Source organism: Lissotriton vulgaris, chromosome 1_1, assembly GCF_964263255.1.
Source record: "Lissotriton vulgaris chromosome 1_1, aLisVul1.2, whole genome shotgun sequence".
Lineage (NCBI taxonomy): Eukaryota > Metazoa > Chordata > Amphibia > Caudata > Salamandridae > Lissotriton > Lissotriton vulgaris.
In genome coordinates, this window is record NC_141685.1 from 483,076,067 (window position 1) to 483,100,922 (window position 24,856).

Genomic DNA, 24,856 nt, shown 5'->3' on the forward strand with positions numbered 1-24,856 from the left:
TTTCAAGACTGCACGATGCCGAACAATAGTGAATTATACTTAAACTGTAAAAAAACTGTTCCATACAAAACCTTCTGAAATGTGTCTTGGCTACAGCCCCAAAAATCATTAAGGTTTTACTTGTCAGAGAAAGAGTTAGAGTGTGAGGCAGCGAGAGGGAGGGGGAGAGGTGTAATTGGCCCAGGCCTGAAAACGTCTCTGCACAATGTTCATTTAGGTTTGCACTGAGTGCGGTGACTTGAGGCTGACCTTCGCAATCTTGGATGTTGAAGGAGATTGCGAGAAGACACAGTGTTCTGGTATTATCATGTCTTACTTAGGCCAGGCAGGCCCTCGCACTTAATCAAACGCGATGGTGCTGGTGGCTATATAGCGTCATTAATAGGAGGGACATAATGTTCCCCTTTTAATATTCCATTTATCGAAGAGCTGTCTGCTGCAAGTAAAACATATATGCCCAGATGCATCAACCGTTTTAGGAAGTGCAAACGGTGCGATTCGCATAAATCGGCCTTTTGCACTTCCTAAATTGGTTACTGGGATGCATCAAGCATTTTTTGGAATTCGCTTTTTTTGCGAGTTCCAAAAAAATGCGATTGCTGTTAAGGAATCGCACATTTGCGATTCCTTAACAGCAATGCATCATCCCCAAAACATTTGCGATTTCCAAAATTGCAAATGCAAATTACCACGAAGTTGAACTTCGTGGTAATTTGGAAAAATGTTTAAAAACGCATGAAAATGCATTTTTTAAACGTGTACGTTACAGGCACACATGTCCTTAGGACATGTGTGTATGTAACTCACATGTAAAAGTGCATTTCATGAGTGCAGGGGGGGGTCCGTGGGACCCCCCTCTCCACCCTTGAAAGGCTTTGATGCATTCCAAATTTAAATTGCGAATTCGCAATTCCCATTCATTCCTATGGGCATTTCAGCCCATAGGAATGAATGGGAATATCGGATTCGCTTTTTGGAAATCGCAATTTTTTTGGAATTCGGTAAAAAATGCGATTTTTACCGAATCCCAAAAAAATTGCGAAATTAATGATGCATTGCCATTTGCGAATCCTTAATTGCGATTCCTTATTTTTCGCAATTAAGGAATCGCAAATGACAATGTTGATGCATCTAGGGGATAGTTCCTGTTGAGTAAAATCAGCCATAGTGGGCCTTAGTTTCAACTATTCGACAGTTCCCTCCTTACATTTTACATTTGAATCAGTGCCCGAATTGCTAAAACAACATGGGAAGAACCTATAATTTTGCACTAATAGATTTTAGAGACCTGAATTGTTTTTATTAGCACATTTAGCTCAACGCACGTTTTATATGAGAAACAAAGTAGCTCAGTGGATCATGGCATTTTGTTACGAATGAAAGCAGTATTCGAAACATTAATTCAAAAAAATAAAAAACAATTATTCACTTGTACAGTGCTAAACGCGCAAAAAATCCACAATATACAGGGGCAGATTTACAAGTCCCATGCGCCTCTGGTGCATCACGTTGCGTGAAGCACCGTTGGCGCAGTGTGCTAAGGGATATTTACAAGCACATGTGAAGTCACCCTGCGTGACTTAACCTGTGCTTGTAAATATCGCCCCTGTTCACGGAGCAATTTGCGTGTTAGGGGCGGGACATGGGTGTTGCTGTGGGTGTTCCCACGCAACACCCATATCCACTGAGGCATTTCCAGATTTACGAGAAATCGTAAACCTGGAAATGCGTCAGTTTGCTGCGTCACCATAGGTGTGGCATAGCCAAACAAAACGAGAAGAAATGTTTTAATTTCTCCTCATTTTTTCCTCTTTCAATGCGTGCTGCATTCTACAGCACGCATTGAAAGAGGAAAATGCCTGCAGTGATTGCTTTTGTGCAGGAAGGGGCCCCTTCCTTCACAAAAGCAATCTCCCCATCGCGCAGGCATCCTTGCACCATGGCGCAAGGGTGCCTGCACCGGCACGTGGCAGCTCTTTCTGTGCCAGCGCTGGAGAGAGCACAGGAATGCGACATATCATTGCAGATATGCCGCATTCCTGTGCTCTGAAAGTGCCGCAGCTTGGCACAGCCAAAGTGCTTGTGGTGCCGCGTTGCTGCACTTTCTTGTAGATCTGCCCCACAGTATCCACAATGTTTCACATCGAGTGAGAAATAAGTCTACATTTTTGCAAACTGTTCTTTGAAAATGTCAAGTGTCTTGATTGCCAGTTGTGACCTGAAAATCAGCCAAAGGATTTGTTCCTACTTCCTGCCATACCTCTAGCTTCTGGTGGACTTCAGCTTCATCGATCATTAATGCCTCCTCTACCTCTCCACGTCAGTGTTTCAAAAATAATCAGTACGTTCAGCTCAGTTTTTTCTAACACATATTATACAAAAGTACATCTAGACAGGTTTACCAAATCATCCTTGCTTGTTAGTCAGTCAGTCAGTCAGAAATACTTTATTCGGTTCATAAAAAAACCACAAAAGTATACAAAAGTCCCAAACAAAAGAAGGGCCGAGGTACCAAATTACAATATGGTTAAAAGACAGCAAACAATGTATAAAAAAGATAAAAACTGTACAGAATATATACCAAATTCATGTGCAGATTTGAAAAGCATACACAGATCATCCACCTTACTAAAAATTCATGATTTACAAACTCTAAAAATAGACCATGCAAGACTATTATCTAAGACTAACTAGTTTTTTCCTTAGTCTCATGGCTATGGTTAAAAATGTAGCAACATTAATGATTTCCCACGTATTGGATAGTAGTTGAAGATACAATAGGGCCGGTTTCACTTGTCTAAACCCTTTTCCTTTAGTAGGGGTACAATGAATTTTTTCCGGATGTCCGTAAAGTAACCACAAAAGAACATAAAGTGAGCAGTGTCCATTATCGAAAAACCATCACAAGTACACAATTCTAGTTCTGATACCTTGGTCCAACATGGGCGCCCAGAGAGAAGGAGATGGAATGTATTCAGCCTAAACTTGGTTAGTAGGTGTCTGTGATTAGCATTATTAACAATCTTCAGATATGGTTCTAGGTCATGGTCTGTTGTTACAACTAACTGATGGGCTCTCACGGTTGACTTAGTCAACTCATGGCCTTCTCTATCCATCCCTTTATGCAGCCTGAATGCGGTCTTGACCCATTTCATATCTCCCTTAACCAGTTTGGACGGCTCATCAAATAATTCTGGGCGGCCTAGTGAGGCTGCAAGTTTTTTTTACATATTTTAGCAATGGAATGGATTCCCAATGTTCTAAAGTGAGACAGTCCCTTAGGATCTCATGGTTCACCTCCAATTCCGGATTCATCCAAACCGCAATCCACTTTAATAGGGTTGCGATGGCAATCCGGTCTTCTAGATATTCCACCCCACATTCTTGATGCACTATAAAACCTGGGGTCGATTGAGGTACCGATAAAATGGACTTCAAAAACTTATCCTCTGCCACCTGTAACAACTTAGCGTTCTTAAAACCCCATACATCTGCGCCATACATGGCTATGGAAACACATTTGGCGGCATAAACCTTTAACACTGCCTGTAACGGTTTTACCCCCAGTTTACGGGAAAAACCCCAAACTGCAAACATGGACCGGACAAAAGCATTTCTTTTCTCAGACAATTGGGGAAGCCAGGCGGAACTTTCATCAAAAACCACCCCCAATTATGGGAATCTAGTTACACTTGATAACTTGTTCCCATTACAGTGGAGTGTCATCAGCTTCCTGTGCCTGCCCTTTGTACCCACAGCCATGACATGAGATTTAGTGTAATTAACGCTAAGATCCAAGGAGGACATAAACTCATAAAATGAATTTAAAAGACTTTGTAGCCCTACTGACGTGCGCGTTAAGAGAGCGGCATCATCCGCATATAATAATGCGGGGATGGAAAACTTGCCTACCCTCGGGATATCCTTGCAAGCTGCTCCTAGCACACTGGCCAACTCGTTGATGTATAAGGTAAATAATAGGGGGGCGAAAATACAGCCTTGCCTGACCCCATTGGTTATACCTATCTTGCCCGTACAATTCCCCTTACGATCATATCTCACTGTGGCTGTGAGGTCCCTATGGAGATCGGCTAAAAAATATACTATATTTTTATCAATACCCATCTTTAGGAGCAAACCCCATAGCTTGGACCTGTTCACTCGGTCAAAGGCCGAGGACAGGTCCATAAATGACATAAACAAGCAACCTTGCTTCGCTATGGTATACTTCCCAATCAGCAATTGGAGGTTGAGGCTTTAATCTATCGTACTGCACCCCTTTCTGAACCCATACTTTAATGCTGACAGAGAGTTTGTTTCCTCAAGCCAATCAGTTAATTTACACAGAACCACTCTGCCTAGGACCTTCACTGCAGAATCTATAAGGGAAATTGGGCAGTAATTACCCAGGTCACCTCTGTTACCTTTTTTAAAAATAGGTACAATGACCGATTGCAACCATGTCGTTGGGATACCAAATTTGCAAATTCTATTAAATACATTAGATAACACTTTAGACCATATTGCTATATTGGATTTAAAAAGATCGGCTGGTACGCCTTCAGGGCCAGGGGCCTTATTGCTTGTCATTTTACTGATGGCTTCAGCCACCTCACCCTCATTCACCACTAAAGTATATGGATGACTGTTCGACGAGGTTGAAAAATCAACCCCGTTAGTCACCTGTTCGTAAACTGACTTAAAATGGGTGAGCCACTTGTCTTCCTGAATGCCACAGTCTAGGACATTGTTGCTTGAGTCAACAATGTAAGGTTGATTGACCACTGCCCAGAATTTGGCACTATTTTTTATTACGTCTATGAAGGTCAATTCTGCCCAGGCATCTTCCCTGATCTCCCGTCTCCTCTGTTCTACTGCTGCTTTATATGCTTTCCTTAAGAGGGCCACACGTTGTCTGTCGACTGGCTTGCATTTCAGAGCCTCCTTCAGTTTACGATTGGCTACTGAACAATTATGGTCAAACCAGCCGACTGTCCCCGAATCTTTAACATTACCAGAACGCATCAAATCAGACATAACCTGGTGACAGACCTTTTGATATGCCTCCACTACCTCTTTGTCCCCAGCTTCCTCATACATACATATACGCAACTCCTCCCCTCTAATGTTGGAGAGGTTACTTAAGAAGTCCTCTGGGACGATTTTACACCATTTACTCCTACGTGCCTGGTCTGTTGCCCGGATATCTTGTTTATCAACCCTGTTCAATGAGCTCTCAGATTTGCTAAGGACACCTCTAACGCATAGAAAGACAGGGTTATGATCGCTAAAATTAGACCAGACAGGAAAATAGCCTGCTATGTTACTCCCCAGGGTTAAACTTATAAAGATAAAATCTATAGTTGACCTGCTGCCATTTCCCTTAAAAGTGGGTGTATCCACCTCATCCCCCGTGGGTAACATTAGACCATTTTCAGCCAAAATATTTTCTAATAGGATCCCCTGATCCGTATGCTCAAAATGGATTGTCACCTTGTTCAATGGGGGCAAATAGATCAGTGGACAAACATTTATCTGGGCATCCATGAATATTAAAATCCCCCAGTAATATTATAAAGCAATGAGACTCAGTCAACTCCTTATGTTCTGCTAAGAAGGAATTTAACGCTGTCAAGTTGCTGGTTGAGGTGGCTCTATCAAAAGAGTTATAAAAATTTACAATTAAAACATTATATGCCCCTTTGCAGGTAATTTGGACTGCCAAACAGTAGGGGGTACCTGTGGCAATCACCGTATGTGTTCCAAGAATATTAGCTGCCACTAGGGTAACCAACCCCCACCCTGGCTCTTCCTCTAGTGGTAGTAACTGCTGGGAGAGAGTAGGTGATATAGCCATCCAAAGTAAGTATATTCTTTGTGTCCCAGGTTTCCTGCAGGCCAATGATGTCTGCGGTACCTATAAATTTCCTCCAAATAGGATGATCAACTTTGTTCCTTAGCCCAGCAATATTCCAAGTTACCACCTTTATGTCTCTGTTGCCTCTGGTGGCTTCCCTACCAGCCAGTTGACTATTAATTACTAAATCCCTGCCCTCACCAAGCTCCTGAGCAACTGGAGCTGATACCCTGGTATCCACATTAGGGACCCCAATCTCCGGGCCACTTATGCAGGTGAAACGGGTATGATCCTGTTTCCTTTAGCATTTCCTGACACTATGCTCACCAGTTGTCAATCCACCCAACCTAAGTCGGACAGGCAGTCATACTGGTTTGCCATTGGAATATTGCAGAGGTTATCTAGTACATGGGGAGCTTGTGTATAATTATTTAAGTGACCAACAATCATACCGTTACCCCTAAAACTATCTGCATGATGTCTATTGCCATAGTTATGCCTTCCTCCTCTTCTCTGAACTAGATTCCACCCCTCCTCCCCGCCCCCACCCCAACTATAGGGATTCATGTCCCTAGGCACCTCTTGCCTCCTCCCTCCCCTGTGATAATTGGAGTCCTTTAGCCAACTCCATCTATTGTCCCGTTGCTCAATAGGCATATAAAAATAGGACAAAGGCCTGGCCGTGACTAAGGTGCCATTATTTCGAGGATTCCCCCAGCAAATATATTCCACAATACGGGAATCTTCAAAAGTCACCACTATGCAGTCCCCCTGTATTCTTTTCCTGTTTTGTCCTACCCAAGGCGTTCTCTCAACCATTAAGATATTGCCACAAAGATTTGAAGGTAGGGGATAGTTATTAGCTAGCCAGTGGCATACCTTATTTTTAAGCACCTGGAAAGTTTCTGAATTTGGAGGGGCTAGTTCCGTAACCCTTGTCAAAATGATCACATAGGGACAGGAATCCGGCAGTAGGTGAATGTTTCGCCGTGTCATGATTTTTTCAAGGGGGGCTGAGTCGGGCTTTGGGGTAAAGGTAACAGGTCCTTTTGGATTACCTAGGTCAGTGGGCTTATTCAATATAGGGGTTTGAGTACTCTCTTTATTACTCACAGGGTTAGGGAGATTCGGCAGCGGATTCTTGGGTGTCCTATTTTTAACCACTACTGAGCTTTTACTCGCAGGCCGGGATTTGCTAGCTAGAGTGGTTGCATGAGTTGCCCTATTGGCATAAAGGCTATCCTGAAACCTTATGTCCTTGTGTATATCATGAAGCAGTTTTTCAATACCATGAAGCCTAGCTTCTAAGGGGGCGAGTAGTGTTTTAATAATTTTTGTTATAATACAGCCTATGGGCTCGTCCTCCCCAGCTGTAACTCCTATTCTGTCGACTCCTGACCTGTCGACTATGGTACTGTCTTCAAGGATATCGGCCAGGGGGTTATCCAGCATGGTATCGTCAAGGATGTTCAAGGGTAATCTTGCGGTCTCAGATTGAGCTACTTCCGCCCCAGTTTTCTGCCCAACAGATTCCCTACTGGGTTCCCTCAACTCTTCTATTCTACCCCTCTCATTAGAATCAATACTGGGGTTCCCGGCTGTTATTGCACTAACTTTCTTAGCTCCAGAGATGTTGGTATTGGGATGCTTACGTTTGGGAATGGCCCCCTCCCGCTTCCCCCTCTTCTAGTCATTTGGGGTCGCTACCTGAGAGTCTACCTGGGGATCTACCAAGTTAGACTCCAGACAAGTCCCTGTAAGGTTGTAAGCCTGGGCCAGGGGATTAAGGAGTAATGAGTCTCGTAAGCCAGGCTGAATGCAGTTAACATTATGAACTTCAACAAGAGTCTGCACAGGATTAGGTATGCATAACGAGGTATCAGGGGTGCGTGCAGAACCAATGAGACCCAAAGACGATCTTTTGGCTAATGCGAGTTCCTGGGAAACCCTTCTTTCCATGAGTACGATACCTTGATCGATCAAGGAATTGGTACGCACGATAAAATCATCTAGTGTGCCGGTCAGCTTTTTACCACCCGCCGCCGCTATACTTCTAGTTTTGCGGCACTCCATCACCCTCACCAAGAACAAAGAGAGGAAACAGAGTGAACCGCGAACACTAGACTCACGTAGGATGTACAGATGAGTGGCAGGTTATCAGCTACATGGGCCACAACAACTAACATAAAAGCAAAGGCAGCCAAAGTACGCTTACAAATCAATTCTGTGCTCCACAATCTCAGGTAAACAACCAAGATCCTTGGCCCAGTCCAGTCTCTTCCGGCCTCTGACGGCCACAGACGGCCCCGCCCTTGTCCCGGGCTTCTCCCGGGACGCTCCCGCGGGCTCTCGCGCAGCGGGGAGAATGTCCTATTGATATAAGGGAGTCGGTTGGTGGGGGCGGGGCAAGCAGGGAGAGCGGCCCAGGTGTCTCGGGTTATGCTCACAGTGACTCCTGGGAGATGGAGTCCCTGGTTCTACCGCTCGCAGCCCGGCTGCAGCACTGCGCACCCCACAGCAGCAGTCTCCAAGGTCCCAAAACCTCCTTTGGTGCAGAGTCCACGGGCAGCGCACACAGCGAAGCGGGACCCGCAAAGCGGGTTCCACGAGATGCAGCACTGGAAGAGGGCACACAAGCAGCAACAAGGGACCAGGGTTCGGCGTCCCAACAAGTAGGCAGATTCAAAGTCCCGTAGGGGTTTAGGAAGCAAAGATTTTTATCGTCGTTGGTGGGGGCAGGGCAAGCAGGGAGAGCAGCCCAGGTGTCTCGGGTTATGCTCACAGGGACTCCTGGGAGATGGAGTCCCTGGTTCTACCGCTCGCAGCCCTGCTGCAGCACTACGCACCCCACAGCAGCAGTCTCCAAGGTCCCAAAACCTCCTTTGGTGCAGAGTCCACGGGCAGCGCACACAGCGAAACGGGACCCGCGAAGCGGGTTCCGGGAGATGCAGCGCTGGAAGAGGGCACACAAGCAGCTATAAGGGACCAGGTTTCGGCGTCCCAACAGGTAGGCAGATTCAAAGTCAAAAGTCAAAAGCTTGTTATTTATTAAGGAGTCTAACATTTGGTGTGCATTTTGGAAACTTGGGAAAGTCCCACGGTGGCACTCTTGCAGCCATTTTTGGAGGGATTTCTTTTGATTCCGGCTCTCAGTCGATGAGGAAGGGCACAGTGTTTTCGGGATAACAGCTTAAGGTGACGGAACGTGTGGTGACTGTGCAGATGAGACAAGATCTTAAGCTATTTAAGTTTTTTATAGTATATGGCAGAAGGAATCCAGACTGCTATATAAACAGGAGGCAACCCTGACTTTGGCTTTCTCCCACTCTGCTTTCTACCCTTCTGTATCCCGCTCCTCTTCCACAGGTCTCTCTCACACCAGTTCTCCTCTCCTCTGTCCTTCTCCTCCTCCGCTACTCTCTGACCACCATCTCGCTTTGTCACCTGGACTCTCCTGTTTTCTGTCCTGCTATTCCGCCGCTGCCTCCCATTCTCCCTCTTGCTGTATCACCTCTGCTCTGTTACAGCAAACACATCCAGGCTGATGAGGGCTGAAAGCCCGACACCGGTCCTAGGATGCTTGTTTCCAGTCCAGGGAACACCTTGCCAGGCAGTTCGGGCTGGACTGTTCCCATTGGGTGCAGGGTCAAAACTGATTTGCTTATGGCTGGGTCCGAACTGGAATAGCATGGTGAGCGGAAAACCGATGATTTTAGGCCGGCCCAGATCTCTGTACTGGGGTGAATGTAAGACATTGTTCTGCATTCTGTCCATCAATTGTTGTTTTTTCACCACTACTCTCCTCCTTTCTTCCCCCCTCCTCTTCCACATGTCTCTCTCACATGAGCTGTCCTCTCTCTTCTGTCCTGCTCCTCCTCTGCTTCTCTCTGATCTCCATCCCTCTTTGTCACCTCCACTCTCCTCTGTTTTCTGTCCCACTGCTCCTCCGCTACTCTCCATCCCACTTTATCACCTCTACTCTCCTCATTTCTTTATCCCCTCCTCTTCCACGGGTCTCTGTCACATGTATTGGTCTTTCTCCTCTATCCTGTTCCTCCTCTGCTGCTCTCTGATCGCCATCTCGCTTTGTCGACTTTACTCCCCTCTGTTCTCTGTCCCACTCTTCCTCCCCTGCACCCCACTCTCCACCTTGCTGTATCAGCTTTACTCTCCTCACTTACCCATCCCACTCCTACTCCAAAGGTCTCGCTCACTTATATATACATTGCTTTTAATCTTCAAATATGTCTTTAAATATGTGCACATATCTCTTTCTAGAAATAGATATATACACACACAGTTTTGGTGTATATATGTATATAATTATATAAGAATACATACATATATCAGCCCTGCCAAGTTTCGCAGATCAATGCATGACTAGTTATTGCTAGAGACCAGGTTTCGTCCTTGACTTCTGGGACTTGTAGTCTTGCTTATTCCATTATAGAAAAAGGACTCCAAGTTCCAAAATTCAAAGTAAATATTGGACAGGAGGAACACGTCATGCATGGACCTTAAAAAATTGTCAGCCATGGCACATACATAGACATTTTTCAACAAATGTGTGGGCTCATGTATTGGATCAAACATGGGCTGCTTTGCAGCTCAAGGTTGTTACATATAATGATATGTGTGTAGCACAGTGTGGTGTCTTTTTTGCTGTGTTGGCTCCAGCCACACGGCAAATGGAGCTGTAGCACGAGTCCCTCCTCTGCCCCCCCACTAAAGTACCAGACCTACTGATGCTCCATTTCTAAGGGTATGAGTAGAATGTATGCTTATAAAGAGTAGTATGGTTTGTGAGTGGATTTATTAAATTGCATTGTTATATTGTTCCTATTACAATGGGTTTACCTGCATTGCTTGTGCATGATCATCTCTTTAAACTTGTTTTTATTAAAAAATAACGGACTACTTCAATGTTTTACGCATGCCTCACTATAAAAGCCATGACAGCAAAGCCCCAATTTTCATCAGCATTATCCTTTCCTGCATGTTTAATAACTCTGCAATTCTCTATTGCTGCCACCTGATAGAAAATATACAATTCCTACTGCATGATACTAATCCAGTATTTTAGTCGGAATCAAATATTTCCCATTGACTAAATTCATCGTTTTGTCCTGTACCCAAGATTAAATAACGTGTTGACACAGTGGCAGCTTGGGTAAATTGTTCAGAACGCAACATGAATTAGCATCGTTGTGTCTCCCTAAATAAGAACCTTTTTCATCTTCGTTGCACGACTCCTCGAAGTGTCTCAAAGTTTCCCCAGTTTCACAACACACTGTTGGGATTCCAGGTTGCAAAGAGGGAGAACAAAGACTTCCCTAAGAGCCAGCTGTCTGCCTCAGGCAACACTCATAGCTCGTCTTTGGATATCCCAAAAAGGAAGGAGAAAGAGGACCAAATGAAGCGCTCAGAGGTACAATCAGGAACTTAACATGCAATGTTATTCTAATTGCAGTATGTTCTAGATTGAAATGCTGTGCAAGCTTTTTGTTTTCTAAAATCGTATAACATGGCGCTCTTGTGAATCAAGGCATCCATTGGCCACTACCAATAGATGTTGTTCATACATGCATGTTTTAATTGTGTCATATTTAATGCACAGTATAACAACAGGACTTATAATATGATGCTAGCGTACGGTATCTCATGTTTTATTATGAGTGTGGCAGTCACCATCCCCCACAGAGGTGTTTGGAATTACTTGCCTCCCTGACCTAGCCCCATATGGTCTGGGACCACAAAAGACTAGTGTGAACCCCTTTCTGAGTGTGCTTAGGCAGAACCTTTGTGACAGCTCCTTCCCCTCATCCTGACAGAGATGGCTCAGCCTGACAATACCTATTCCACCTTTGTCTCACTGTCGGGGAGTGATTCACAAAGACTAACTCTAGTCTGCAACCCATGCACATGCTGCAGGCATCAAATGGTTAGGGCAAGAAAATACCAACTGTCTAAAAATGTCCTTTTCAGACCTGTGCATTACAATTCAACTTCATCATTAAAGAGTATTTTACATTGCAATTCCTCAAACGTCAAACATGGTTTGCCTACTTGCTCCCAATCAAATGTTATCACTTTTTAAATGTAATAAGGTAACCCAGTGTTGTCCTATGGGAGAGGTAGGTCTTGCAATAGTGAAAATTGAATTTGAGAGTTGTTTTTCAATACCAGGACGAGTAAAACTTACAAGTGCATGTCAAACTTTTAAAATACAATGCACCCTGTCCTATGGGCTCTTTGGTGGCTACCCTAGGGGTGAGGTTTATGTAATAAAAAAGAAGGTTTTGACATGGCAAATGTTTATTTTGCAAGGTCCACATGGCAGTTAACAAATGCACACACAAGCTGGGGTTACATGCCTGAAACAGGTTTAAAAGAGCTACTTAAGTGGGGGTCACAATGAGTGCTGCAAGCCCAGTAGAATAATTTAATTTATTGGCCTTAGGCACATGTAGTACCACTTTACTAAGGACTTACAAGTGAATTAAATGTGCCAATTAAATGCAAGACAATTTTCCATGTTTAAAGGAGAGAGCGTAAGCCCTTTAAAATGGGTTAGCAGAGCTATAGTTCACGAAGTCCTCAAAACCAATAAGAATGGTTTCAGAAAACAGAATGGTGAAGGCAAAACGATTGGGTGTGACCGTGCAGAGAAGGCCAAGTCCAACAGCATGTAAATGTTTTCACATCCAGAGGTCATTGTGCCAAACTTGAACCGTGGCAGAAGAAATAACTTTATTTAGCCAAAATAAAAAGACCACATTTCATAACAAATGTTTTTTGTTTTCAGAAACTGTCACATTGACATGTGGGGACACAATTATTACATTTCCTTAATATGTTTAGAGCAGATGTTGTAACATATTCATGGTGCGTCAGGGATGGTTATTGTTGATGTTGTTTCCTTGGAACTAGAGAGTACCTACAACTAGTGCTGTTGTTTCACAGTTCAGGTCGAGATAGGCCATCATTTATATCAATAAATCATTTTAGTGGTGCTATCATCAGAGCTGTAGAATGAGGCCAGAACCTGTAAGAATAGAATTACATTAAGGATATTCCTTTTGTCTGAACCAATGACATATTTGTAACCTGAGCTGCAGCTCTTGTTACTAGCTGTTTAGCCTGAGTGGTAAGCCTGCTGTCTACTGATTTGGCGTCATTTTAATTTTTTCATTCTGCCACGTACAAGTAGATTCTCAGTGCTGATATATAACTGCAAATATTTTGGGAAATGGCAACATAAAAAAATTAAAGGGGATGAAAATAGAAACTAAGGAAAATGACAAATAGTATTGTTTTGACAATCATCTTGAAAATGGAAGGGCTATGTCAAACCCCATAGCAGATTAATTAGCTTTTCAGACAATTTTCTAGGGTGATTGGATTGGAAAATGTACCATTTTACACCAATTGAACCCTTGGAAGGTGAGAAGTGTCTTAGAAATCAAAAAAGTTTTTTAATGTTTCACAAGATCACAAGAGCTCCTTAGAAAGTACCTGTAAAACATTATCTTTTTTAGGTAACCAATTTGAAAATTGAGCTGTTAGATGCACAATGCTCTCAAATTTTTCAGTTTTTTCTTGACAAAAAGTGATATCTTTTTCTGCTCAAGAAGGTCAGCCTTAGTAAGCAGTCCTTGATGATTTAGATTGCTTCAAGTATTTTCAGAAAGAATGCACAGAAAACCCTGCAGTGTTATGGGCAGAACATAGCATGTACAAGCCTGTGTTAATTCAATGTTTAAATTTACCTGGAAGGTCTAGTAACAGGATATGGCAGGCTTGGGATATGATGAGTCCCTAATCCGGATGCTGAGACTAAAACAGTGGAGCTCTGGTCAATTGCACACTTTACCCATGACATAAACATACCTGAGCAGAACGTGTTACCTTCAAAGGGCTTGACGATCACTGGCAAAGTTGCATTATGAATAAGCCACGCTTGGAGACTGAACTTTACTAAGAAGGTTATCTCAAGTCTTTTTCATTATTATGGTGCAAACATTCCTCAAACAGAGGAAGGCTGCATGAACTAGTTTATTACAGTTCTATAAATTCTGACTACTGGAAGAGTCCGTTCCTGGTACCAGGGCGGAGACTGAAATAGACCATCAGGGAGCACAATTTCACATTATTTTTTACGAGAAAGCACTCACTGGACAGTAATTTATTGAGTGTTGTTGTGGTGTACCAAAGAGATGGGGGTACTAGCCCACACCACCCCTCCCTTGTAGGCCTTGGACTGTATACTTTGTTACACTGAGAGAGTCAAGCAATACAGTGGCACACTTGGTTCCCACTATGGAGGAAACTGTGGGCTTAGTAATGTGAATGACATACATCCCTTGCAAATAATAACCAAACAAATTCCCTACCACATGATGTGCTCATGAATAACCTCATATATCCAGATACTGTTGATGCCTATGCTGAGCTTTTTGCATGTGCTATAAAGCCCCATAGTTTCCACCTTCATTTGCATGCAGATGACATCAAAGCCTTCCTCCATCTTGAAAAGGACATATGTTTTACTACATTAGAAGTCCAACAGTGTTTGGTAGCAGTCTAGGATTCAATGGGCAGCAACTCAATCAGACACACCATGGATAAAACTGAAGTTATTGTGGTCAGGGGCAGTGGTGATTTCTGAAGCCCTATGTTCTGGTTCATGGAACTGGGTGAAAGCTGGATGCCAATTAAGACTGTGAAGAATCTTAGAGACACCCGTATTACAGCCTGAAACCTAGAATATCAGTAATGGCATCGTCCTGCTCTTGTCAAATCAGAATTTTGAAGAGAAAATATGCCTCATCTTATTGAAGCAACAAAATTGTTTCAACATTTGTAAAGTTCTTACTCAACTACTCTAATGCTTTTTATCTTGGTCCTCCTAAATACTTACTGAGCAACCTTCAGAGGATCCACAACAAAACAGCATGCTTGGAAATGATGCTGAAGTTGTTAAATGTGTTGCCTAGTATAGTAAGAGTCGAATTGAAGTCCCTTTCATCATTCACTGAGCAAGAATGGCCCATTTCCTGATTTTGACTTTTTCAAAAAGTTATTTTGTTACTTTTCAGTATGTGCTCGTTCCTACTAATATAGCTTTTTTGAAGATTCCTGACTTTGATATGCATCAGCAGAGTGGTCATACCTTCTTGAACCTCTTCCCTTTTATCTTTCAATCATTTTCAGGCCATGACAAGGTCAGGCAGTGTCTGAAAACTTTTTTGCTCTAATTTTGACTAAAATGATTACGTTAGCAGCACATGAGTACTGGAAAACAAAAACAGTGGAATTATAGGTGCACTATTCAAATGCTTAACTAACCTATCCATATACACTAAGCTACAACCTAGTATGCCCATCAACTGCTTCATGTGCCAAATCACTACTTCATCACAAAGAACTGCAATTGTATGTTCCTATAGTTCTCAGATTTTATGCGAGGCTGGCGAAGCACCCTCACACTCAAACACCATGTGGGAGGAATCCGGTATCTCCATATGTGCAATGAGTGGGAGGTGTGAATAAAGTTCACTGGAGAAATAAACCTCTTGTTAAAAACTAGTGCTGAGTTTCTCTTGCTTCCCACCCATTCACGGAAGGCGAATAGAGGAAGGAATTGCACAATACTCAAACTCTTTTCAGCAAACTGCCGGCTTTGAATGAGGCCCCCTTTTTAATGCACTTTAGTGTCACTTTTTGAGAGATATCAAAGGGAGGAAGACCTTCCACTTCTTCACTCTATCCTTGTACCTTTTTTCAGGCTTTTATAGGTTGTTGAGGCTTAGGTCATCGACATTGTGCGTGTGTCATTGAGATTTATTGAGAGGACAGATGTCTCTTTACAAGAACTGTGGCTTATCTGTGTCATGGCTCTCAGAGGTGACAATGTGTGTGAAAGAGGTCCCTGGTGTGACCTGTGATGATCCTCACATGACAACCATGGTCCAGACCTTTTCAAGCCCATAATGGATGCTTGGTCTGAATCTGTGATAATGACAAATATGGTATCATATCCCTTATGATTTCTCCAAGACAACTGTTATTGTCTATAATATGTTGAAAATCCATACTGTGGTTCGGTATAAAGAGCCTTCTCTTAACACAAACTACTGAGCATTGTGCTTACAGTAGCAACATCCAAACTAGACTGACCAACTCATGAATTCATGAATCCTGTCTCTGAAGAGATGTCTCATCTCGCCAAACAGTATTAACCCTGATTTCTGATGGTATATCTGTTGACCAAACAATAGTGCCAAATATTGATACTAAACCTATTAATACATACGTTACAGACACCAAATTATGTAATGTAATTTGATCAATCACTTTGATACAACTATTTGCTGTCTCTGTTAGTTCACCCAATGCAGTGTTATACCTACCTAAAATATGACACATAATATGCAATGTATGTACGCCATTAGAAGAATGTGCATTCTGACCAAACTCATTATTTCTCTGTGACCTTTTAAGAAGACATATGACTCTCAAAGCCCAGTAAGATTTCCACTCCCAAGGCAGCATGCCCTAGCGATGTATATTGCTTCTTTTGACACTGTCCATAATACATGCATAAATTTAGATTTCTATGTAAGTGTATTGTTTTTATTAAAACCATTGTACAGTCTGGAATAAATGGATTGCACTTAAGGAGTGCAACACATACATTAGTTATTTAATTAACTAATTAATTAATTAATGAGAGCTTAGTTACAGATCACAATTTTCATTTAATTATTTCTTGTCACAATTCACTATGCCACGTGAATGAAAAAATCCATATCGGCTAAAACTGAAAAGATATCAAATGGACTTGCAAAAGGATTTAAGTGGTTTATTTGTAGCACCCTTTGCCCAAGTATATGGTTTGCATATAGATTATAGCTTAAATGTTGTATTTAGTACACTACAATTTATTTTGCTATTAAGAAAGTTTTCAGGCTAAATTCTCTTTTTAGAGCAGGTAGATCATTGTAACTTCCAAAGATATGTTTCACTGTCTAATTCTATAAATATTATTGTATTCTTATTGTTTATTTTCATTCCTTTCTTCAGGATTCCTTTGGACACGCTCCTAATGAGATGAGAATAGCAGAACTGCGTTCCTCACTAGTCGAGACTCCTTTGTATCCACCAAAACTTGTACTTCTGGGAAAAGAGAAGAAAGGTAACATTTGGAATTTGAGGTCTAGGGGTAATATCATTTGAGCAATAATACATCTGTAGCTCACAAAAGGTCCTAAGCCATTTGGGGTAGCATTCAGAGAGTCCTAGTTCTTCAGGCAGCTCCAATAGGTCAGTGTTTATTTATTTAAAAAAGTGCAGGGGACTGCCATATTTCAGGAATGACAAATACGAAGGTTGTCTAGTCTTGATTCCACTCCATTCCTCTTTCTTCCACACTTCTATCTCTTTTTCAAACTCTTGCTGATTCCTTCTTATCCCTATTTTCTCACAGTTTTTCTATCTTTCTCAATGTTTTGTCTTCCTCCTTCCTCTCTATTGTTTTAGGTCAAAGAAAGTCTGCTGATGAAAATGTAGTCTCATCCTCAAAACTAGTTCTGGGGTCCACCTGCACAACTTAAGCACTGCATCAGGAGAATGAAACGTCACATGATGCACTGCATTTGACAAACGTGTCTCCTAGGGCATCAATCACATTGCTGCCTTTTGTTCAAGTTGTAATCAGAAACATTAATACTGTTATTTCTTGCAGAATCAACAGATGACTCCGAAGCAGATAAACTGCACTGTCTGAATAACAGTGTGTCCTCGGGCACTTACTCCGACTACTCGCCATCTCAGGCTTCTTCAGGGTCCTCCAATACACGGGTTAAAGTGCAAACAGTCCCAAAAGAGTCAGTAAATAGTTCTCTTTGGGGCAACAGGTAAGCTGAACTTTTCCCTTTAATATCTTGTATCCATGAAAATCTTACCTGTTCAGTCCATTCCACACAAATGGTTACTAAATGTGATTGTACAAATTAATGAACTAGTGCCGGTTTCTTTGTCAAGTGCTCTACCAAACTCTACTGTTATAGTGATACTAAGTACTGATATACTAACTAAACCAGCCGAGGTGAGAGCAAGCCTGTGCGCAATTACAGGACTGGGTTAGTAATGCCAGATATAAATTAGAACACCTTCATTGCCTTCATCGTACTTGTTAGTTGCACATGATTTAGCCCAATACACCCTCAACATGCCTCAAATGTATGGAGGGGCATTCCACAGTCGTACATATACAAACAGAGTCCATGGTGGATCTTTGTTATGAAATGTACCACCCTCCTGCGTGTTTTTTGGAGGCTAATAGAACATCAACAGAAACCCTTACCAGTCATTTTTTGTTATTTATGTGAGATGCAACCTGAGTGAGATCTGACCACTCGCTTGCCTGAATAAAACATTGGTTGTTGACTTCCGCAGACATATGCTGGATGGTGGCACACTACATAAAAGAGAGCCTCTGTGACTGTTTGTATACTTAACTTTGCCCTGGTTCCCCGTAGGTATAGAGAGTTGTCCTTGTGACATTACACACAGTCTTAAATATGACCTGGACATGTGGCACTCTGGTGGAATACTGAGAGGAAGTGGTAATGCTGCTAAAACAGGTGACCTTGTCCGTCTCCAGAGGTCACTACGTCACTGTCTACCTAGACCCAAACATGGGGTGATACAGCAAATATTTGTGAAGTTCGGCCTATTCCTTGCAAAATATTACCTAGTAAATCAGTGGGTATCTGGGAGGGGACCCACCACACAGAAATGTATGGCAGATGTGTTGGAATGAGCCCTGGTTGAGGACTGAGGAGTGTTAAAACTAATGACCAATTGGGGGAAGATATAAAGTTTTGGGGCTATTCTCGACAGCTTTCGATAGAGTTGATAGACCAACTCTCTGGAGAAAACTAAAGAAAATAGGGATTCCCAATCAACTATTGAGGCTGATAGTAGCTCTTCACACCTTAACGGGTTGCAAAGTTCAGATGGGAGGAGACAAAGTCCTGACTCATAAGCTACCTAAGCAAAACGGCCTAAAGCAGGGCTGCCTTCTGCCCCCCTCCTGTTTTCGCTTTATATAAGTGATCTTCCAGAGATCTTCTTAAATGTAATTGTCCTCCAAAAGTAGTCTATGAAAAAACATATGCCTCAATGCACGCCAATGACGTAGTGATTTTCGACCTTACCCCACTGGGCTTACAGAGAAATATAGACGCACTCACTAGATATACAGTAATTAATATACTAATGGTGAATATTTCCAAAACAGAGGTAGTTCCCTCTAGGGGTCGGAAATGCCACCTCCACTATAATTGGCAACTAGACGGCAATAAAATTGAGGTGGTAAAATCATACACCTATCTCAGTCATTTCTCAAACTTTAGAAGTTCATTTTCATCTTAACCACATGAACCAAAAAGTCGAAGCACATATTTACGCCATAAGGAAATGTTATAACTATTCAGACAAGAGGCATTATCAAGCACTTTTTGAAATATACAGGGTCGAAATTGCACCAACAATAACCTACGCCATAGACTATATCCCTTAAACCAGATGGAACGCTCTGCATATCAGTGAAGGTCAATTTCTGCGAAAATTAATATTATTAAGTCAAGCTGTCCCAGTACAGATTCTTTGGTTGGAATTTGTCATCATAAGTGCATTTTCAATAGCCTTAGCAAATATAATTAGATGGGCTTTCAAACTTCTGCATGCAGAAGAAGGCTCATTAAGGGCCCTATTGAGATACGAACGCTTCACTACAGGGAAAAACAAAACACATTTCAAACAAACCTTAAGACGGCTCTACAGTACTTAAAGTGTACTGAATCCATTCTTCAATACTGGTCTAGCAGACCTGAAACACTTTTCTGAAAAATGTGACTCCCCATTTAAGTTTTGACCTGGATAAGTCATATTGCCTGAAATTACCTCATTACAACGCTATCACTACTACAATCGAGTTTTAGTCCCCTCAACAATGCACAAGTTTTACCTTGGAACATAAAATTAGGAGCTGTATTACTATGTTGCGATTAGGTTTTTACAAGACACTGGAACAACTTCGATAACGATAGTGGGGGGTGTGATAAATGCAATCACGGAAACCAGGACCCAGCACATATATTATGGTTATGTTCTAACAAGGAGGTAGTAGGGGCTCAAAACAGTTTTAAAAATCTTATAGTTTTTAGACCTAACCTTTCCTCCTCCATAGATTTAAAAGATCTTTTTAAAAAATCCACCAAATGAATTTGTGTGCTATAAATTGTACACATTTTGTAAATGCGTTTTATTCTTGTTTTAAATGTGTGATTTTCATATTACGTTTTAAAATATTTTTTACAAGAAGTTTATGTTTATAAATAGAATTATGTACAATTGCTAATCTCGTAAGAGATCTATTTCAATAAAATGTAATTGAATTGATAAAAGATTGGGAGGACAGGGTGATCCAAATAGTGGATGATCCTCAGCCGGATAACTGATGTAGTTCAGAGGGAATGGATGGTCCGTAAATGACTTACTGGACTGATTCTCAATTGAAAATTATCTTGTGAAGTGTGCATATGTGGGTATCACAGGGGAGCATGGGGGAGTCAGGTGAAGGGGATTTCCAAGCTGAAGTCAACATGCACCCAGTTTCTGAGTACTGTCATGAGGGATGCTGCCTTCTTTTGGTGGATGGGTCAGTCTGTTGTTTTTTGAATGTATGTATTTACAGATAATTTTTCTTAAACTTAAGCAGCAGAGAACTGAAATGTGTACATTTTGGAAAAAAGAGGAGGTATATTCAACTTAATGACACCAAAGTAGATTTTTAAATGAAAGGACATGACATCGTTGAACATTGATCAGCATTGTACTGCTTAAATGGAAAAGGACAACGGAATTAATAGTGCAAGGACTTTGTCTACCCCACTGTAAATTTAATATTACAGTGCTACTTGAATGATGATCCCAAGTCCTCAGAATGCTGAGCCTTCTTTTGTATAAGCCCCTCTGAAGCTTTAAAGAGCTTTAGATGAGCAAGTGTATATATTACAGTGCTAATGTTTTTATAGGAGTGAAGAATCGTACATGTTTTCTTACGGAAATAAAAGCTGTCAGAAGTCCAGATTGGAGTGTGCCCCTATCAATTAAATACAAGTGACATATACTATTTTCATCTTCTTTGTTTTATAACATAAATATGGATAATGCAGATAAACAACGAATAACTATGGATACATTCATACTTTAAAATGGAAACAATGAATACCGAAAAACCGGAAGCCAAAGGTATTATCAGCTGCCTAGAACAGTGTTAATAACATTCAGGGCAAGAACCTCTAAAATGCCACTCATCCTCATAATAAATAAAAAAATCAAGTTCCAAAGCAGAGAGTCCCCAAAACATCGTAAATGTGACCAATAATGGATAAATCATCCTATTCGGGATTGTGTCTGTTGTTCGTTTTTTTTATCTTGCCTTAATGTAGTTTCCCAACCCCCTGCTGAGGTTCCATTACTCCCTGATCCAGATTCCTTTACGTCTCTCCCCCTTCCAGTAATAACGTTTACTTGGCAAATATTTTTGCCGGCCTTTGTTTTTCTCACTCTGTTTTTGTTGCTCTTCGTTTCGTTAACTCAAAACTTTGGGACTCCTTTCTTTTAACACATTAAAAAACTCTAGTGACTTATGTGTATCTATTGTTCATAGTTCACAAAAATAATGCTTAGAACCTGGAAGTGGAATGGACTGTGTAAGAGAATAAATAGCAACAATTGATGAAGTTGTTCAATCGAAACATTTTTACATACCTTTTTCAAAATTAATTCCTATTATATTCCTCACAGGAACCCGTAGTATGCCGGTTGTGGGTTTTAATTTTATTTAATCACTTTGACGCCATAAGACAGTTTTGACGTTTTTTTACGTATGTGTTGGTATGTGTTGGTATTGGCAAGAATCGTGGTACCAATCGTCTCTAGCTGTTTTCTTCCACGTCGCCAAGTATAGCCACTTTAATACACACAAATGGCGAATACAAAAATGTATTTATATTTTCTCCAAGTCCTTTGCAATACATAGAGTTGGTGTAGCACTCTCAGTTCCTTCAGTCCAGGAGGGCTTTGTGAATTGACATTGGGTGTTTTTAAGATTCCAGTGAAACCAATCATTAGAGGACATCTCTGTTTTGTCAGTTAGCCATACTTAACATAGTCTATGCATGCCAATGAAATAAAATAATAGTTCTAGAGCAGAGGGAAGAAAAGTACTATATTTGTCTGAAGTGTGCCAGACTGAAGTTAGCCACAACTTCTATAACGTCTTTGTAGAGCTCAATCTACACCTTGTTACGTAAATGTATCCCTAGAAGTGTCTTTGGGGCTAATATTGCACTTTGTGGGAGGTTTGCGAAAATGACATCATCTTTGTAACATTCACTTTACAAATCTTCCTGGTATTATTTTAACATAGGTTGAACTTTCTCTCACATATCTTCTAAATAGGTAATTATGATAGTAATTATAACACATTCCCTAAGAATATATATATATTTCGAGGGTGGTATAACCTGACTACTCAGATCAAGCTTATTTTGTGCTGGAGCCACTTTTTGGCTATTTAATGGAGAATGTGACATCCAGTATTCCCTCAGGGAATTCTGCATCTGTAGAGAGAACAAAAGGAGGATGATACTCCTGGATGGTAGTGGCGCTACACCAAATATCGGCAATATCAGTATTTGTTGTTCTAGTTATCTTAGTCGTTGGGTGCCTAGGTATGGGTCATCATCCCTACCCACAAATAATCCGTAGATCTAAAGACATTTATGAAACACCTATCACACCAACTTAGAACATTCAACAAGAACACAATGTCATAAGTTAAATCCACAAGGTCAAAATCAGGTTGAATGAATATATAGTTCTTTTAATCCACAAGGCTTTCTCCAAGTCCAGCCAACACGTGTTTCGCCGTATGGGCAGGTACCCACGACTTCATCAGGGCTGATACTCAATCAGTGGTAAGCTATATGCCTTCTGGCTGGTTATAATTCCGACCCAGCCTCACACGGCTGGGTTGATAATCTTTCAAAAAACGGGTCTGTCCTTATTATCACGCTTTAAATTGGTAATGCAATTATACAGCCCGTGATGCGACCAGGATCAAAAAGTATGGATCCAATTCGTCAATGGTATGAGTTTCAATTATTCCTCACGTAGGTTATTAATGCTGTCACCCCAGCTTCGTATTATGAAGTTCTGGGAGAAAAATAACTGCAGCGTGTAGAGCCGGTCTCTCCGTTATTTGAAAGATTCTGCATCTGTGCTGGTTTCCCATGCCATGGTTTCATCACTATTCTAAGTTGTTGAAATGCCAGTGTTCTACTCCTTTTGGACTCATAAGGTATGCTTGCACCCCTGGAACATGGACATTTCTTGAGAAAGCTTCCTTCAGTATGTGGAATCTCAGACCAACTCAAGAGGGTTCTTTGAATTTGGACTTTTGGAGAGGGTGCTTCTAAGCAGGTTCGGGGCTGCTTGCCAACATCGTCAGTGTATGGTAACCATCATTTTTAGTCTGCAAATAATGCTGAGCATAGGGTGGGGGTGGTCTGAGTATTATCTTTCAGCTCCCCCATCAAGTGCAATGATCAGCATACCAATTACAGACCTCTTATTTTTCATCCACGCCTCAGAAACAGAGCAAGAACTTTTCACGTTCAAAGACGTCATCTCCAAGCTCCTTGAGATTCAAGAGGGCTGTGAATTGAATTGCCCTAGATTTGAACAAACCAGTGTGAACTTCTATTAAATGCAGGGAGTAGAAATGTGTTAGAGGATGCCCTAAAATGCAGTTGGTTACAACGTTGTACAAATTGTTTAGCTTTGATGAATCTGCACCCTTGTAGTGGTTGATTCCTAAAACAATTTTTAACGTTTTTATTGATTTTTTCGTAAAAGTAAACAACACGTACAGCAATTAGGTTGAAGCTGCCCAATCCTGTGTATATCACATAAATTATAGAAATCATCTGCCGCGACCCCGCTCCATACTTAATACCAAAGAGTTACACATAACTGTTAACTTCCCCAAGCTTACATTCATTATTATATTGCTCATTGTTCTGTACATGGTGCCTGCGAGCCAGCAGGAGACTACGTGTCAGTGCCCATGTGTTAAGAAGTGGGGGCCTCCCCTGTTAAGTCATCATACCCCTCCCCTGAGTCATTTCTTGCACTCAAATTGCTGTCTTTCCTGTCCAACTCAGTCCCCCTTCACAATGTCTCTCAATCAAGTTGTCTCTCCTTCAGGGTTTTCAAAGCTATCTATCACCTACAGCCATACATACTTTATTGGCCTCCTGCGGAGACCCCTGTAGTACTCCAGGCACAATGCCTGTACCTTTGCCCTCGCCCAGGTTAGCACTTCTGCATCTTCATCGATTGTCGGGCATGCAGTCTGGGGACTGCCAATGCCTTCCTAAATCCCTACAGGCAGGACCCAGCGCCAGTTCTAGAAATTTGCTCCCTACCTTTGCAGCTGATTTTTTGCCATATAGTCCTAAGAGGCAAACCTCCGTAGTCTCGAGGTTCTGACGGCCCAAGACTTACGCTACCAACGAGCCCCAGAAGAGTTTGATGACCGGACAGCTCCATACCATGTTCCCAAAGTTTGCATCTGGGAGGAAGCATTGGGGCAGCACTCATCTTGCACATTATGCATTACATTTATGCTGTGTGCTGTGAGATAAACGGTGTGGATGTAATTGAACTGTGTGTTCTCAAAACGTGTTTAGCAAGACTCTTTTGGTGTGTTCCAAGGCATGCTCTTACTCTTTGCCCACAAACTGTCACCCCAGTATCTCCTGCCATCTGGCCCGAGCCCCTGGAAAGCTACCCTTTGCATAGCCATCATCATCAACCTGATGCTAGATGCCAACGTTTGCTGAAGGCCAGTATCATTTG

At 41.8% G+C, this 24,856-nt stretch overlaps 1 protein-coding gene across 1 annotated transcript in view; it reads left to right on the forward strand.

Annotated features, from left to right (window-relative positions):
- LRRC7 (leucine rich repeat containing 7) overlaps positions 1–24,856 on the forward strand; it is a 1,701,172-nt gene that overhangs the window by 1,357,096 nt on the left and 319,220 nt on the right. Inside the window, exons 17-19 of the mRNA XM_086936257.1 lie at positions 11,163–11,285; positions 16,943–17,054; positions 17,604–17,775. Coding sequence (XP_086792383.1) covers positions 11,163–11,285; positions 16,943–17,054; positions 17,604–17,775 — 407 coding nt within the window. The remainder of the gene's footprint in view (positions 1–11,162; positions 11,286–16,942; positions 17,055–17,603; positions 17,776–24,856) is intronic.